Source organism: Microtus ochrogaster, linkage group LG3 (genome assembly GCF_000317375.1).
Source record: "Microtus ochrogaster isolate Prairie Vole_2 linkage group LG3, MicOch1.0, whole genome shotgun sequence".
Classification (NCBI taxonomy): domain Eukaryota; kingdom Metazoa; phylum Chordata; class Mammalia; order Rodentia; family Cricetidae; genus Microtus; species Microtus ochrogaster.
In genome coordinates this window covers 27,635,439-27,650,424 of record NC_022029.1, presented here as the reverse complement: position 1 = coordinate 27,650,424, position 14,986 = coordinate 27,635,439, and the positions used below count along the sequence as shown (strand labels likewise).

At 39.6% G+C, this 14,986-nt stretch overlaps 1 protein-coding gene across 1 annotated transcript in view; it reads left to right on the top strand.

The window, feature by feature from the left end:
- The window catches only part of LOC101998057 (zinc finger protein 14-like), a 27,493-nt gene extending 12,984 nt beyond the window's left edge, over positions 1 to 14,509 (top strand). The window contains exons 2-5 of the mRNA XM_026785852.1: positions 8,024 to 8,151; positions 11,027 to 11,153; positions 11,495 to 11,552; positions 13,012 to 14,509. Coding sequence (XP_026641653.1) covers positions 8,024 to 8,151; positions 11,027 to 11,153; positions 11,495 to 11,552; positions 13,012 to 14,386 — 1,688 coding nt within the window. The 3' untranslated portion in view covers positions 14,387 to 14,509. The remainder of the gene's footprint in view (positions 1 to 8,023; positions 8,152 to 11,026; positions 11,154 to 11,494; positions 11,553 to 13,011) is intronic.
- Positions 14,510 to 14,986: the final 477 nt, after the last annotated feature.

Here is a 14,986-nt window from a genome sequence, read left to right as displayed (position 1 = left end):
AGAGAGAGAGAGAGAGAGAGAGAGAGAGAGAGAGAGAAGAAAGAGAAAAGAAAGAGAGAAGAAAGGAGAAAGAGAGAGAGAGAGAGAGAGAGAGAGAGAGAGAGAGAGAGAGAGAGAGAGAAGAAAAACCTAAAAAAAAAAAATCATGTGGTCACCATGTGATCAGGGAGGCTCTAGGGAATTTCAGGGAGATTCATGGATAGAAAGGGTATTCTCACAAACAAGTCATGGGTTCTGGAAGGTCAGGATCCCGGAAACAGAGAGCAACTCAGCTATTACAATAAATTGAAACTTAATTTTTAGAAATACAACATAATATCTCCTGATGTCACAATGTAGTCAGGAAGGTTCATCAGTTTGTCATCCAAAGAATTCCTGTGTAAGGTGAATTAATATACTGGGTAATGCAATCAAAAGCACCCCAAGTATAATGTAAAGATTTGCTTTATATTGACCCATTTATGGTCATTTATATTAATCTGTGAGGAATTACATTATTTTCCATGTTCTGGCTTTATTTTCCTTCAAATGTTATTGGTATTCAGTGTTTAAAACCCAAACCCCTTTTCATTTGTTCCACTACCAGTTAGTTTCACCTTATTCTTTCTTTGTTCACACATTCCTAATATACTGTCTCCAGCTATATTTTGTCTTGTTTTTATAATGCAACAGATCATCACAACCCCACTTATGAAAGCTCTGTGTCTCTATTAGTTAACAAGGTCCATGACATTTCTGGTAGCCTATGTCTTCTCATAGAAAATAAATTAACATAATTAGGTTACTTTTATATAAATGTAATATTTTTAAATTTGTTAAATTTGGTTATTTACAAAGCAGGGATTCAAGCCAACTACTAAGACTGAAAATGAAAATCTCCTCTTGAAACTGATAAAATATGGAATCTTGTGCTCCCTCTTAGGCGGTGATTATGCACATCATCAGTAAGGAAATTATTATTCACATGAACCTTTCAGCCCCTTAAGCTTGCAAGGATCACAGCACTCACAGGGGAATTGAGCCAGAAAAACTGGAAATTTCAGGAGGTTCTATGAATGAATGTAGAAAGAAGTTTCTTGTTCAGACTGCCCATTCCAAAACAACCACTCTAAGGCTTATATGAATTATAAATCCTTAGTCAATAGCTCAGACTTATTACTAGGTAACTCTTACATTTGAATTGACCCATGTTTCTATGTTTTGTCATGTGGCTCTTGGCTTTTTACCTCGATTTCTACATGTTGAATTTGGTTGGCGGCTGGCTGTCATCTCCTCTGACTCTGCCCTTCTTTGCTTCTTATGTTTGGATTCTCTGCTTAGCCTTATCCTGCCTGGCCATTGGTCAGTGGCAGCTGAGAGACTGAGATATTTAATCTACCTGAGCTTCATTCATCACAGTCAGTGCTACAATAATAGAGAAAAGCGGATTCAAAAATATGAAACCTACAAACCAAAAAAGGAAACGAATAGGTTGAAGCCTAAATGAAAAAGATTCAAACATGTTTACCTCATTTCACCCTTTTGGTTTCCTCCTACGGATCTTGAATCTGGAACATCTAAACCTTGCATGTCTTTTATCATTCAGAGATACTGTTACTTCCCATCATTAAATACCCACTGTTCTGCTTGGATATTTAGAAAGCCTCACTATTGCCATTGAGTTTGAGTCCTGTGTAGATGCTGAAGTGTGTGGTATTGGACCTGTAGTACATTGTTTTCTGCTGATTTTAGACTCACAGGAGGACACCTTATCCTTCAGAAGCAGGAAAGCATGAGTGTGTCCAGGACTTCTAGACTTGTGTGTTCTGTTTGGGACATTGCAGATGTTGTGGGGCTGCTGCCTGGATATCCCTCAGGCCATGTGCAGAGAGGTGTGCCCTAGATTCCAATTTTGGTTTCACACTTTCCAAAGCTGCGCACAAGGTTCTGTACCAGGGAAACTACTGGTTCTTAGACCACTTTCTGACTGTGGTGAAAAGGCACCTGGAACCTGTGCCACCTCAGAATTTGCAGTACTTCCAGGTTGGTGACACTGACTCAACACTATGGTGTCTCTCAGTGTTCCTCCCAACATGCTGTCCATACTTCAAGAGAGGGTGAGAAATAATACAGAGATAAACAAGAGACAGCAGATAAAATCAGGAAGGCATCCAGTGAATACTGTGATCTGCACAAATTTATTTCTCACCTCCTTTATATAACCCAATCCAAAAGTGGGGGAAGGTGAAAGACTTCTTTACCATGGTACAGAGAACAAGTAAGTGTAATTACCTCCTAACATCTCTGAACATCAAGTAACCATACCTTAGAACGAAATATCTTTTTATCTAGGCAAAACATCCCATAGCCACACCTTAGGTCAAAACTTTCTGTTGTGTAACCTTGAAGGAGCTGACAGAGCTCTGAACTCTCTAACCTTCAGCTAAGGTGGAATTGATTCACTTCTGTGGGCTCCGAAAGGTGTGAATGTTGGTGAGTGTTTACTCTGTTGGTCAACTCCTTAAGAGCTATGTTTGTGATGCTTTAGAGTTTTCCTATCAGCACCTTTATGAATTTCTATTTTCCTTAGTTTTGAACCCTAAGCCATGCACTGCATAAGGTTAAACAAATGCTTGGGTGTTAGGCTGGATTGTGCAAGCAAATTTGATCACTCTGTGTATGTTCTGTCCATTAAAAATGATCATGTTTATCAATGATCAAATGGTTTACTCTGTAAGAGGGTGTCACAATTGTCACCATTCCCAGTCACAGAGGAAAAGAATTTTAAATCAGACTTCTTTTCACTACCAGTTTTGTGGTAAAACCAGGATATTTGAAAAGCGTTCCTAGGTTTGCCCTTTGGGAGCTCTGTGAGGCGAGTGAAGGGCTTGGAATTGCATTGTAGTTTGCTTATTTTGGTCTAGGCTTCTCCAAGTAGAAGAAATTGCATGAAGGAATATTTAATCAGGAATTAAACATTTTACAGGATGAACATCTTTGGGGACAAAGATAGCATTTTCACTAGTACTACATTTCAGGGTACAGAAGACAAAAAGCAGGAAGGAGAGTGGATTCTGACCTCAGAAGACAAAGAGCTCATTATCAAGTGGCACCTACTTTGCTGCTATGTAGGGAAGGTGTGCAATGGGAGAAAGCAAGCAGAAATTCTCCATAGAGCTGATGGGGGAGGGTTTGCATTGAGGACATTGCATCAACTTCTTATAGGAAACCGTGCTATGCAGTCTCTCCTTTTGGAAGTCGTTTGCCCAAGAGACACAGGCTGCTAGGAGCCTTGCTGCTAATGGTTCCCATGACCTGGGATGAATATGTGAAGTCGGTGAAACAAAGAAAACTGAGAACATCTGTTGCAAACAAGTGGCTGTGGCCCCGGATGGCGTGAGTCATTTTTATTCATAGTTTCAATAGTTTGCATGAACAGTTTTACACTCATATTTGTTTCCTTAGGTTTCTAATAATAATTAAAATAATTGCCAGTTTGTTCCCTTATTTCCTTCTCTTTTTGTGCCCCAACTTCCCCCCTGGTAATCTTTACCTACTTGATTTATAACTTTAATATCACAAACATGAGCAGTAAAGCAAGCAACAAAGGAAGTTTTCTCACTAGGTACATCTACAGGTAGAACAGTGTGTCCAGTCGGCATTCTTTGCATTTACAGTGTGATGCAAAACAAAAGAGAAATTTAGCTTTGGTGGTTAATATTTAGCTGTAGTGAAACCTAAACTCTCACAATCAACTCATCAGCCAAGGCTGAATCACTTTGTTCTATGTTTTATACTTCTGTATCTCCTTTGGAGGATATACCAGGTTTTTCCCTATCATCCTTTAGATTACATAACTTAGAAACTTAATTTTCGTAATTGGCATTGCTTATCTCTTGTTCTCAAGTCCCTGTCTTCTCAGCTTCCCGCACTGTTGAGCCCTACATTATTGACACAGTTTTTAGAAATGAGGGCATTTGAGTTTCTGTGATTTTGCTTCATTTTTACCATTCATAGACTGTTCTCATTAACTCTTGATATCATCTATTTTATTACATTTCTCTTAGACTCTTGTGGTTAAGATCCTTCTTTTCAGGACAATTATGCAAATTTGTCATGTCTTGAACTATTGTGACTCTTTTAATCTAGTCACAGGGTAAACTGGACAGGCAACATCCTGTCCTTGGCAATCCTGAATTCACAGTTACACCTGAAACATCAAAGACTTTAGCAGCTGTATCAGGTCCACTGTCCGTTTTTAACAACATCCCCTTGGCTCATCCAGAGAGTCATCAGGGGAAAGTTTTTCCAAATGCAACAGCCATCTTATCTATTGGGCTCTAAGGAAGTGATGCTCGAGGCAGCCAGCAGTATGATTTGTGTAAGGAAAGCAAGGTGAGCAGGTAGCACAGATGCTCCTGGGGTCATGGCCCAAATATATAGCAAACTCTCCATCACCCTTGCCAAAAATGGGTTAAATTCTCCCAGGCCTTACCAAAAGGGAGAACTTGTTCATGTTATTCTCAGGCCTTGTTCTTGAAGAAGTCACAGGGCTCCTGGTACCAGGCTCTCTTGGGAGACAGGTTTCTCAGCAGATATTCATCTGTGGACACATGGTGAGAAGGTGAGAAGTTTCTGCCTTCCTCCACCCCTCCATATGTGCTATACATGGTCAATAAGCCCAGACTTGATCATTTTCTTCAAGGGAACATTTTAGAACTTACCATTATGGGGGTTGTTTAGCTGTGAGGACAGTCGGTCACATCATGACAAGATTAGTTAAAACAGTAACTGTCATATGAAGAACATCTGTGATGGTCATGTTCAGAGATGCAATTTAGTTGTCAGCCTAGCTTTTAATGGCTAAATCATCTCAACACCCCAGGATAGCCATCTGAAGAAAGGATTGGTGAATAATATTTCTGTTAAAAATCTTTCTTTGTTCTTCTTCTTCTTATTTATTTATTTATTTATTTATTTATTTATTTATTTATTTATTTATTTATTTGCAAGACAGGGTTTCTCTGTGTTGCTTTGGAGCCTGTCCTGGAACTAGCTTTTGTAGACCAGGTTGACCTTCGAACTCACAGAGATCTGCCTGCCTCTGCTTCCCGTGTGCTGGGATTAAATGCATATGCCACCACTGCCGGGCTCACTGAATGGCTTTAAATTCTTAAAAGTCTGCGTTCCTCAAGCCTGCTTGCAACAAATGTTTGAAATTGCTGTTTCCTAAATGTTTTAGATACTTTAGGCTGAAGGGGCGGAGTGAGTAGAGATCGCCAATCAGAGACAGCTTCACTAAATGGAATGAACTGTCCAATGAGTAGCGTGGATAGTCATAGCGTGCTTCCGGGGAAAACATTTTTAAAATATGGCTTAGCAGAGGAAATCTTTGTCAGGACTCGTTTTGGACTTCTGTGTGTTCTGCTGACTGCAGGCCTCTGGGAAGGAAACTGAGACCCATCAGAAGTACGAAATGGTGAGCGCGCATTAGGCTCCTGGAATCCTGCCTGGCGAGTTTGGGGCAGTAGCTTCTCTATGGCTCCCGCAGTGAGATTTTCCCCTGGTGCTATGCAGTCCAGTGGAAGGCGGTATTCTAGCCCAGCAATGCCTATGCCAATGCTCTTGAATTGTGCAGCCCACAGGCCGCCATGAGCCCCTAGTCTCCTGCTTTTCAGTCCTGGAGAAGCTGCTTCCCCCTCAATCGCCAGCCATCTTGGGTGCATCTATGCCTGACACGCATCTATAAAGATTTTTCAGCACTGGCGATGCTGAGTCCAGGCTGTACTGTGCAGGGTCGTGCGTTTCTCATAGTTCCGTTCTCCTCTCGTGCCTGGGTTTGGGCTGATTTAGGTTTTCGGGTATCACACTGGAGTTCTTTCCTCTCCTTCACTCTCCTCCCTAGTCTGCCTCAGAATTGATCTCCATGCCTCCCCTTGTGAATGAAGTTTGCCAAGAAGATATGTCTAACTCCCTATCACCATATCCGGCATAGATTTTGCATGTTTCTTTTTCTTGTTCCCTGACTCCAGTTTTTGAAAATTATCAGTCTGATGTCAGGGAAATTTAAATTTGCTTCATGTTTTATTTGTTTGCAGTTTTTTTTTTTTTTTTTTGAGGCTCCAATTAGAATTTTGGAAAGCTGCAGAATGTGGGAAGGTCGGCGGGACTGTTTAAGAGTTTCATGAAGCCGGGCGGTGGTGGCAAAAGCCTTTAATCCCAGCACTTGGGAGGCAGAGGCAGGCAGATCTTTGTGAATTCTAGGACAACCTGGTCTACAAGAGCTAGTTGTAGAACAGGCTCCAAAGCCACAGAGAAACCCTGTCTGAAAAACAAAAAAACAAAACAAAAATGCGTGGCTTGTTATTTTTGTTGCTGCTGCTTGTTTGGATGTGGGCTGATAATAGATAGAAGGGATTGGGAATGTCAATCCTGTAACAAGTAACTCCAGAGACTCAGGCCCCGTTAAACTTATCAATGGCTGAGCCCTACTCTGGCAGTTGATAATCGTTGGAAGGAAAGAACTTCCTTTGGTGACTGTTCATATTGAGCTTATCATGGCTGGCTCCTACAGAAATCCTCTATGGTGTTTTCATTTCCCTTCCCCACCTTCTCCCTGCCTTTTTAAAACAATATTGTAGGAGAATTTTTTCTTTTCTCCTGACTGCAATTTTTCAAGTTTACGGGACTGAAGAAAGGGAGACATTTAAATCTGCTTCACATTTTACTTGTTTGCAGTGAGGCCCAAAATAGAATTTTCAAAATTTGCAGTATATCAAATGCCATGGACAGGGGCCAAGAGTGGAATCAAATTGGCATTGCTTTTCTGTGGCTGCTTCTTTGTTTGCTGCAGGCTGTTTTAAACAGAAGGGGTTGGGAGTGTCAATTCTATAAACAAGTCATTTACAGTGTTGCAGTACCTGAGAAAAATACTTACATTTCCTCTTGTTCTGTTAACCTCAGAGAGTTGATTTTCGCAGAGAATGTAATTTCTATCCGGTCGGGAATCTTTAGAATGTTCATCTGAGAGAAAGATAAGTGTGCTTTCTAGTAATGAAAAAATGTTTTTTATTTGAAAGTTAACTTGAATGTGGATTATATTTATGTTGTATTTATTATTCTTATGTGTGTAGTTATGTTGACTTTCATTTTAGTTTTAATTCATTATTTCTTTCATTGTTTTATTTGTTTGTTTTTTGGAGACAGGGTTTCATGCTGTAGTCCTGGAACTCATCGCGTTGACCAGGTTAGCCTCAGACTCAGAGCTCACCTTCCTCTGCCTCAGGCATTCTGGGAGTAAAGACTTTATTCTGTTTAGTGTTTGGAATATTATGTGAGGTGGGGACTTTTCCTTTTTGATCCAGTCTGTTTGGCGTTCTGCAAGCGTCTTGTGTCTTCTTATGTATATCTTTCTTTAGGTTGGCAAACTTTCCTTTTATGATTTTGTTGAAAAAATTGTCTGTGCTTTTGAGTTGGACTTCCCCATATCTCTGTTATTCTGAAGTCTTTTTTTTATGCCATCCCATATTTTCTGGATATTTTGTGTTAAGCTTTTGTTACATTTAATGTTTTCTTTGGCCAATAAATCTATTTCTTCTTTTGTATTTTCAGCACTTGAAATTCTCTCTTCCATCTCTTGTATTCTGTTTGTGCTTGTAGTTGTGGTTGCTGATCGTTTTATCATATTTTTTATTTCCAGAATTCCCTTCATTTGTGTTTTTTTTTTATTGTATCCATTTAGATTTTTAAGTCTTGCATTTTTTTCACTAGTTTGATTGCTTTTTCTTGGTTTTCTTTAAGGGATTTGTGGATTTCTTGGGATTTTTGCTTGTCTTTTCCTCCATTTCTTTGAGGGAATATTTCATTTTCTCTTTAAGGGCCTCAAACATTCTTCTAAGGTTATTATTTAGGTCATTTTCTCCTTCTTCATCTATATTTGGGTGTTCAGGTCTTGCTGTTTGATAGCCACTAGTTTTTGTTTGTGATGCTCTTTGTGTTGTGGAGTGTGTTCTTACCCTGTGTTCCCATCGTTTCTCTGTTGTAGTTGTAGCAGTGTATCTGGTGATCAATCTTCCAGGTGTCAGTGGATTCATCAGATGGTTGATCCTCATGGTGCAGTCGGGGCTACAGGTTCCAGTTGTTGGGTCCAGTGTGGTCCTAAAAGATGAGAATGTAAACCTGAAGCAAGCTTTATTCCAGATACCAGATTCTAGGAAAACCAGGAGCAAACATACAAATAAAAAATAAAATACCATGGGGCAAACAAGCTTATGAGCTAGCTGAGACTACAGCCAGTTCAAGCTTTTGACACTGTGACGTAGACTAGTTTCTGAACCTCCCTTTGTACTAAGGGCACCAAACATTAGGTCTGGACAAATGAATTTTTACAACCTTGGCCTGAGTTAGTCAAGGGAGACCCTAAAGAGGGGAGTGAGTTTTAACGTCAATTGGTAACTAGGCAGCTACCATGAACTATGTTTCAGAGGAGATTACAGAGAAAGCACTAAATGCAAGAAAACAGATGTCTTTAGCAGTTAGTCAAAAGCCAGGCTGTGGTGGTGCACTCCTTTAATCCCAGCACTCTGGAGGCAGAGGCAGGCCGATCTCTCTGAGTTCGAGACCAGCCTGGTCTACAAGAGGTAGTTCCAGGACAGGCACCAAAGCTACAGAGAAACCTTGTCTTAAAAAAAAAAAGAAAGAAAGAAAGAAAAACAAACAAACAAGAAAAAGCAATTAGTCAGAAAAGGGACTTCTAGTAATACTAGAAGGTTAATAAATTAGAATTAATTGGTTCTTAGGCTGAGAACTTAGGAAGCAGATAGCTTTTCACAGTGTATCAAGGTAAAACTCAGATACTGACTGCCATGCTTTTCCCACCTCCGTTATCAGAGCTTAGTAATTTAACCATTGTTTGTACTTGTCCACTGTCTCCTGGTATCTCCAGGAAGTGAATACTGGAGTCCCATGCCTCCCTTTTGATGGCATGGGACATATAGTTTTAAACGCAGAGTAAACCATTTACAGGTTTTCTTCATCTTTGAATCTATCTTTACTATATATCTTTCTTTTCCGGATTACATGAGTCTCTACTTTATTAAGTGATATGGGTAACATTTAAGCCCTGGCATTAACAGCTGGAACCAGCCCATTCCTTAGCTTTCTGAGATTCCAGCCTCATGGAGGAGGTACCAGCCTGAGTCATGTTTATTTGCCACAACTCTATGACATTTCAAGGTTCCTGACAGCACCAGAAAGCATGTGGTCACCTTGTAATCAACACCATTTAAGTGTTTCCTGGCAGAACCTCTTAAAAGGGCTGCAAAATTTCCAGGCTAAAGCTGAGTCAGGAGGCCTCTCTTAAATCGGACACATTTACCTCTAGCAAACAGAGCCCACCGGAGAAATTGCTGCTATTAAGAAACCTTGCTTAACTCTATTCCCAAGCTCTTTCGGGTTTTCTGTGGATGCACTCGGCCTGTGTTTAGTGTCATTTGTTGGTGGAAGTCACAAAATAATCCCACACTAGTTCAGAATTCTGAATAATAAAGGGTTATTTATTTAGGGGAGACTTACAGATCACTGTCCTAGGTCACAGTCCTCTGCACAAATGGGAAACAGGTACAGAGTCTTGCAGCTGGAAGCAATAGCTGGAAGCAAGAGAGCAAGCACAGGCTTTACAGCTGCATTTATAGTATAAGAGACCACGCCCATGTCTGCTGGTATCTTAAAGGCTGTTGGCTGAAGGAGCTTCCACAGCAGGAGTGTTTTGTATTGTTTTGTTTTGTTTTCTTTTTTTAAAAAGATTTATTTATTTATTACGTATACAACATTCTGCCTCCATGTATGCCCGCACGCCAGAGGAGGGCGCCAGATCTCAGTACAGATGGTTGTGAGCCACCATGTGGTTGCTGGGAATTGAACTCAGGACCTCTGGAAGAGCAGCCAGTGCTCTTAACCTCTGAGCCATCTCTCCAGCCCCCTGTTTTGTTTTCTTATATGGTGAGCAGTATGGTTGCTGAAGCCCTGGATGTTAACTCCCCTCTCTCAGCCTTTCAATATGGTGGAGACAAATTTACCACTAGCTCTGCAAACCATGTTCACCACCACACCTCCAGCAAGCACTTGCTGCAAGTTTCTCACAAACCCCATAAATGCTCCACACCAGGACCTCCCGAAAGAGCCAGAGCCATTACTGATCAGAGCATGATCCAGGATTCTGTGTCATAAAGAAGCAATGTCTCTGCTAGCCACTGGCAAGCAGAGGCTCTGTGAAAAAAAATGTACCTACCAAAAACTCCATTTGACTCCTGTTTTTGTGGGTCTATAAGCCCTCTATTAAAGCTTTCTTTGGCTTTATGTAGATGTATGTGGACAAACATTGGCCACCATTATGTAGGTACAAATATTCTCCATTTCTCTGGTCCCCCAGAACAGTTTCTCTCCACCCACCAGATCCTGCTTACAAGGTCCTACAGCTGCTTAAGAAATAACAACTCTGAGGCTTAATGTTAGTTATGTACTCTTTGGTCTATTAGCTTGGCCTTCCTATTAGCTAACTCTACATTTTAAATTAATCCATTTCTATTAATCTATGTATTTCCATGAAGCTGTGGCTTTCTGGAAAAGTTTTGGCATCTTTCTCCTTCAGCAGCTTTGTGACATCTCTCTGATTGTGCCTTCTTTGCTCCTCTGTCTCTGCTTGGATTTCCTCCCTTGCTATTCCTTATATGAGGCTTTTCCTCTGGCTGTCACAGATTATTATGAGAAAAGTTACTTAGGGAAGAAGCAGTTTATTTCATATCACAATTGAAGAGTCCAGTTCATAGTATTCAGAAGTGTGAAGCTGCTAGTGAGTGACACACTAATAAATAATAAATGAGACAGTGGGTCATCAAGTAATCAAGATAGCATCCCACGATATTCTTCAGTAAATCCTATTTATATAATAATTCAGAGGTTTCTTCAGAAACATACATGCAAGATGATTATGTATCCTGTCAGTCTGTCAGTGAAAATTAACCATCCTAATTAATATATGTACTCATAGGAGCCAGTAAAATTTGAGGATGTGGCAGTGAACTTCACCTCAGAAGAGTGGGCTGTGTTGGATTCTAGTCAAAAGAAGCTCTACAGAGATGTGATGAAGGAAACATTTTTGAACCTGATCTCCATAGGTAAAAAGTACTACATGCTCCCATTGCATATTCAGTCATTGAACAACTGTGTCCTTGATGTGGGCGTTCCCTCTGTGTGCTTTGAGTACCATTACTAAGTAAAGAAGCTGCCTTGTCGCATTGACAGGGCAGAACTTAGGTAGGCGGTGGTGACTGGACTGGCACAAGTGGCTAGCTCCATATAACATGTCCTGCTTATGCATGTCATTGCTGGTATTAAATTCCTGAAGTGAAAAATGTGGTGAATTTAGTGTGTATACCCATATCATAAAAATTAGGTTGTAATAATTTTTATGTTGAATGTGAATGGGTCATGATGTATTCTCTGGATTTTGTTCTAGAAAATGCACTAGAAGAAAATATTGAAGAGGACTCTAAAGATGTCAGCAGGAATATGGGGTAATTTATTATGTTCAGTAGAAAATTATTTATATTATACATTTGGGGCTCCAGGGACAACTGAGAACATGCCAAGTGCTCCAAATATACCTAAGTGAAAAATGATCCTACACAAATTTCTTTAATGGATCATTGAATTGTGACATTTAATATTTGTGTATTTCATGCATATAATCTATTAATATTGCAAATATGTCACGTGAGACTGAGCCCGGCAAAAGGGTTTTCACTAGTTTATTACACAAAACATCCATTCACATGCAAAGGGTTTTACTTTCTGTTTATACTTATGATGCTTTGAGCATCAGTACTGTGCTATGTTTGCTTCCTTTTGCTGTGACCAAAAAAAAAAAGAACTCTTGGGTGGAGGACAGTTTTACACTTCCTTGTCACAGTCCCTTCATAATAAAAAGACAGGGCAGGAACTCAAGCAAGACAGGAATTTTGAAGCAGTCACTGAGCAGAAGTGATGGAGAAATCCTGTTTACTGGAGTGATCTTCATCTGTCAATCAGCTACCTGCCTTATTCAATCTTGGACCACATCTCTAGGGGGATACCACCCACAGTGAACTGGGCCACTCCGCCTCATACAGTGATCAAGACAAAGCTGCCAGAGAAATGTCTAAATGTCAATCTGATAAAGCCATTTTCTGCTGTCTAATTCCTTCCCAAATGTGGGTTGGAGTTTGTATCAAATAGATCTAAACAAACTAGCAGATATATTTCATACATAGAGCCTGATCTCCTCCCATTGGCACACTATCCAACACAGTAGTCAGTCCTCCTTAATCAGGAGTGTGAAAATGCCCCCGTAGGTTTTGTTTCCAGACCAATCTGATTTAGTCATTTTTTAATTGACGGTACCTATCCACCTATGACCACAGATGGGTGTAGTTGGTCACTAACTAACCCACACTGGCTGAGTATTTAGAATGCTGACATGCCAGAATGGTTCTCCACTTCATACGCTTGTTATTTTGTCTACAAACACCAGGACTTTTTCCTTCCTGTCCACTTATTTTATACTTCTTAATTATTTTATATATCTGTGTTTCTGAGTTATGTTTTTATACAACACCTTTGCCAAAAACATTTGTGGAACACAGAAAATGCGAGAAATCCTTCATATCAAATGTATCAGAATTGTGAGCTCTTCACATTAATCTTTGTTGTTAAATCTGGTTTCCTCAAAGATAGAGAATTGTTGTTAACCTCCAAGCCCATGATACAGCTCCTTCATGATTCTTAGAGAAGTAAAGTCAGTACTCTACTCTACTTCTTTACATATGACATATGGCAGGGTCTTTCCATGCTATACATATTGTCCTTGATATTGATACTATTATTTTATTCCTTCTGAGATAGTATTGTGTTCCATACAGTCCAGCCTCCAATATTTCCCTCAGCTACAGTATTGCTTTTCTCTCCTTTTTTTGTTTTTGTTTTTGTTTTTTGCAGATTTCAGGGAATAGAGAATGACCGTGGATATGAATGTCATATCGAGTGCAATAAAAACCAGCAATCTATTCCAGACAGTATGATCAATAAAGACATGCCTTCCAGATTAAGAGCTCATGAGACTCCATTGCATTTAAGAAACATTATTGGTCATTTATCCTTACATGTGTATCTCAGAGAAAAAACTACAGGGAAACCACCCCTGTATAAGGGAGCTGTGGCAAAAGCTTTTACACATCAGAAACATTGGAAAGATACCAGTTATTCTGAATCACTTCAGATACTTGAAACTTCTCCTAAAGAGAATCCCTGTAAAAATCAACAATGTAATGAAGCCTGTAGGAGTCTCTGTTTTGATCAGCCTCAGGAGAGAACTCATACTGTAGATAAACTCAATGAGAATGTCTTAATGAGATACACACAGGGCCACAATGATGAAGTGAAACAATTTGTATGTAGTCTCTGTGAAGAATCTGTCATTGATTGCAGTGACCTTACCAACCACGAAAAAAGTCATATTGAAGAGAAAAGGTACATTTGTAGTCAATGTGGCAAAACATTTAAATATGTAACATGTTTTGAGAAAGATAAAGCAAATCACACCGGAGAGAAGCCAGATGCTTCTATACATTATGGAAAAGCCTTCACCGAATCCAGTCATCATAACAGTCATGAAAGCATTGGACAAAAGCATTATGCCTGCAAGCATTGTGGAAAAAATTTTACCAGTAATTTTTATCGAAACATTCATGAAAGAATTCCCACTGGAGAGAAGCCTTATACATGTGAGCATTGTGGAAGTGCATTCACCAATTCTGGTAGTCATGACAGACATGACAGGGGCCACACTGCAGAGAAACCTTATACCTGCAAGCATTGTGGAAAAGCCTTTTCTTCTTCCAGTAATCTGAATATGCATAAAATAATTCACACTGGAAAAAAGCCTTATGCATGTAAGCATTGTGGAAAAGCCTTCAACCATCCCGGTCTTCGTAACAGACATGAAAGGAGCCACACTGCAGAGAAACCTTATGCCTGTAAACATTGTGGAAAAACCTTCACCCGTTCTTGTCATCGAAACGATCATGAAAGAATTCACAGTGCAGAGAAACCTTATGCTTGTAAACACTGTGGAAAAAAATTCACTCGTTCTTCTCATCGAAAGATTCATGAAAGAATTCACACTGGAGAGAAACCTTATGAATGTAAACATTGTGGAAAAAACTTTTCTAGTTCTTCTTATCGAAACATTCATGAAAGAATCCACACTGGAGAGAAACCTTATGCATGTAAGCATTGTGGAAAATCATTCACCAATTCCAGTAGTCATGACAGACATGAAAGGAGACACACTGCAGAGAAACCTTATGCGTGAGCATTGTAAAAAGCCTTCAACAAATCCAGTGGGTGTGACAGACATGAAAGAAGCCACACAACAGAGAAGTAGAAGACTTATACATGCAAACATTGTGGAAAAACCTTTTTCTGGCTTTGTCATCTGAACATCTATGAAATAACTCACACTAAAAAAAAGCCTTATGTATGTAAGCATTTTGGAAAATCATTTAACAACCCCAGTAGTTGTTACTGACATAGAAGAAGTCACACTGCAGTTAAACCTTATTTTATTACAATGTAGGCATTGTAAAAAAAAAAAAAAACCTTTACCAATTTCAGTTCTTGTAAGACTCATTAAAGAGAATTCTTATACATTAAAGCATTGTGGGAAAAAGTGTTAATCTGCCCCGATCACCTGAACATTCATGAAAGAATTCACACAGAAAAGTCTTGAGCATGTAAACATACAAGAAAAGCCTTAAGTGACCAAAAGTAGTCATAACAGACAAGAATGAAGTCACACTTTAGGGAAGCCTTATTCATGTAAGCATTGTGTAAAGCCCTTCACCAATTTCTATTCATAAAGGTTCAGGAAAGAGATCATACCGAAGAGAAGTGCTATGCATGTATGCATTGT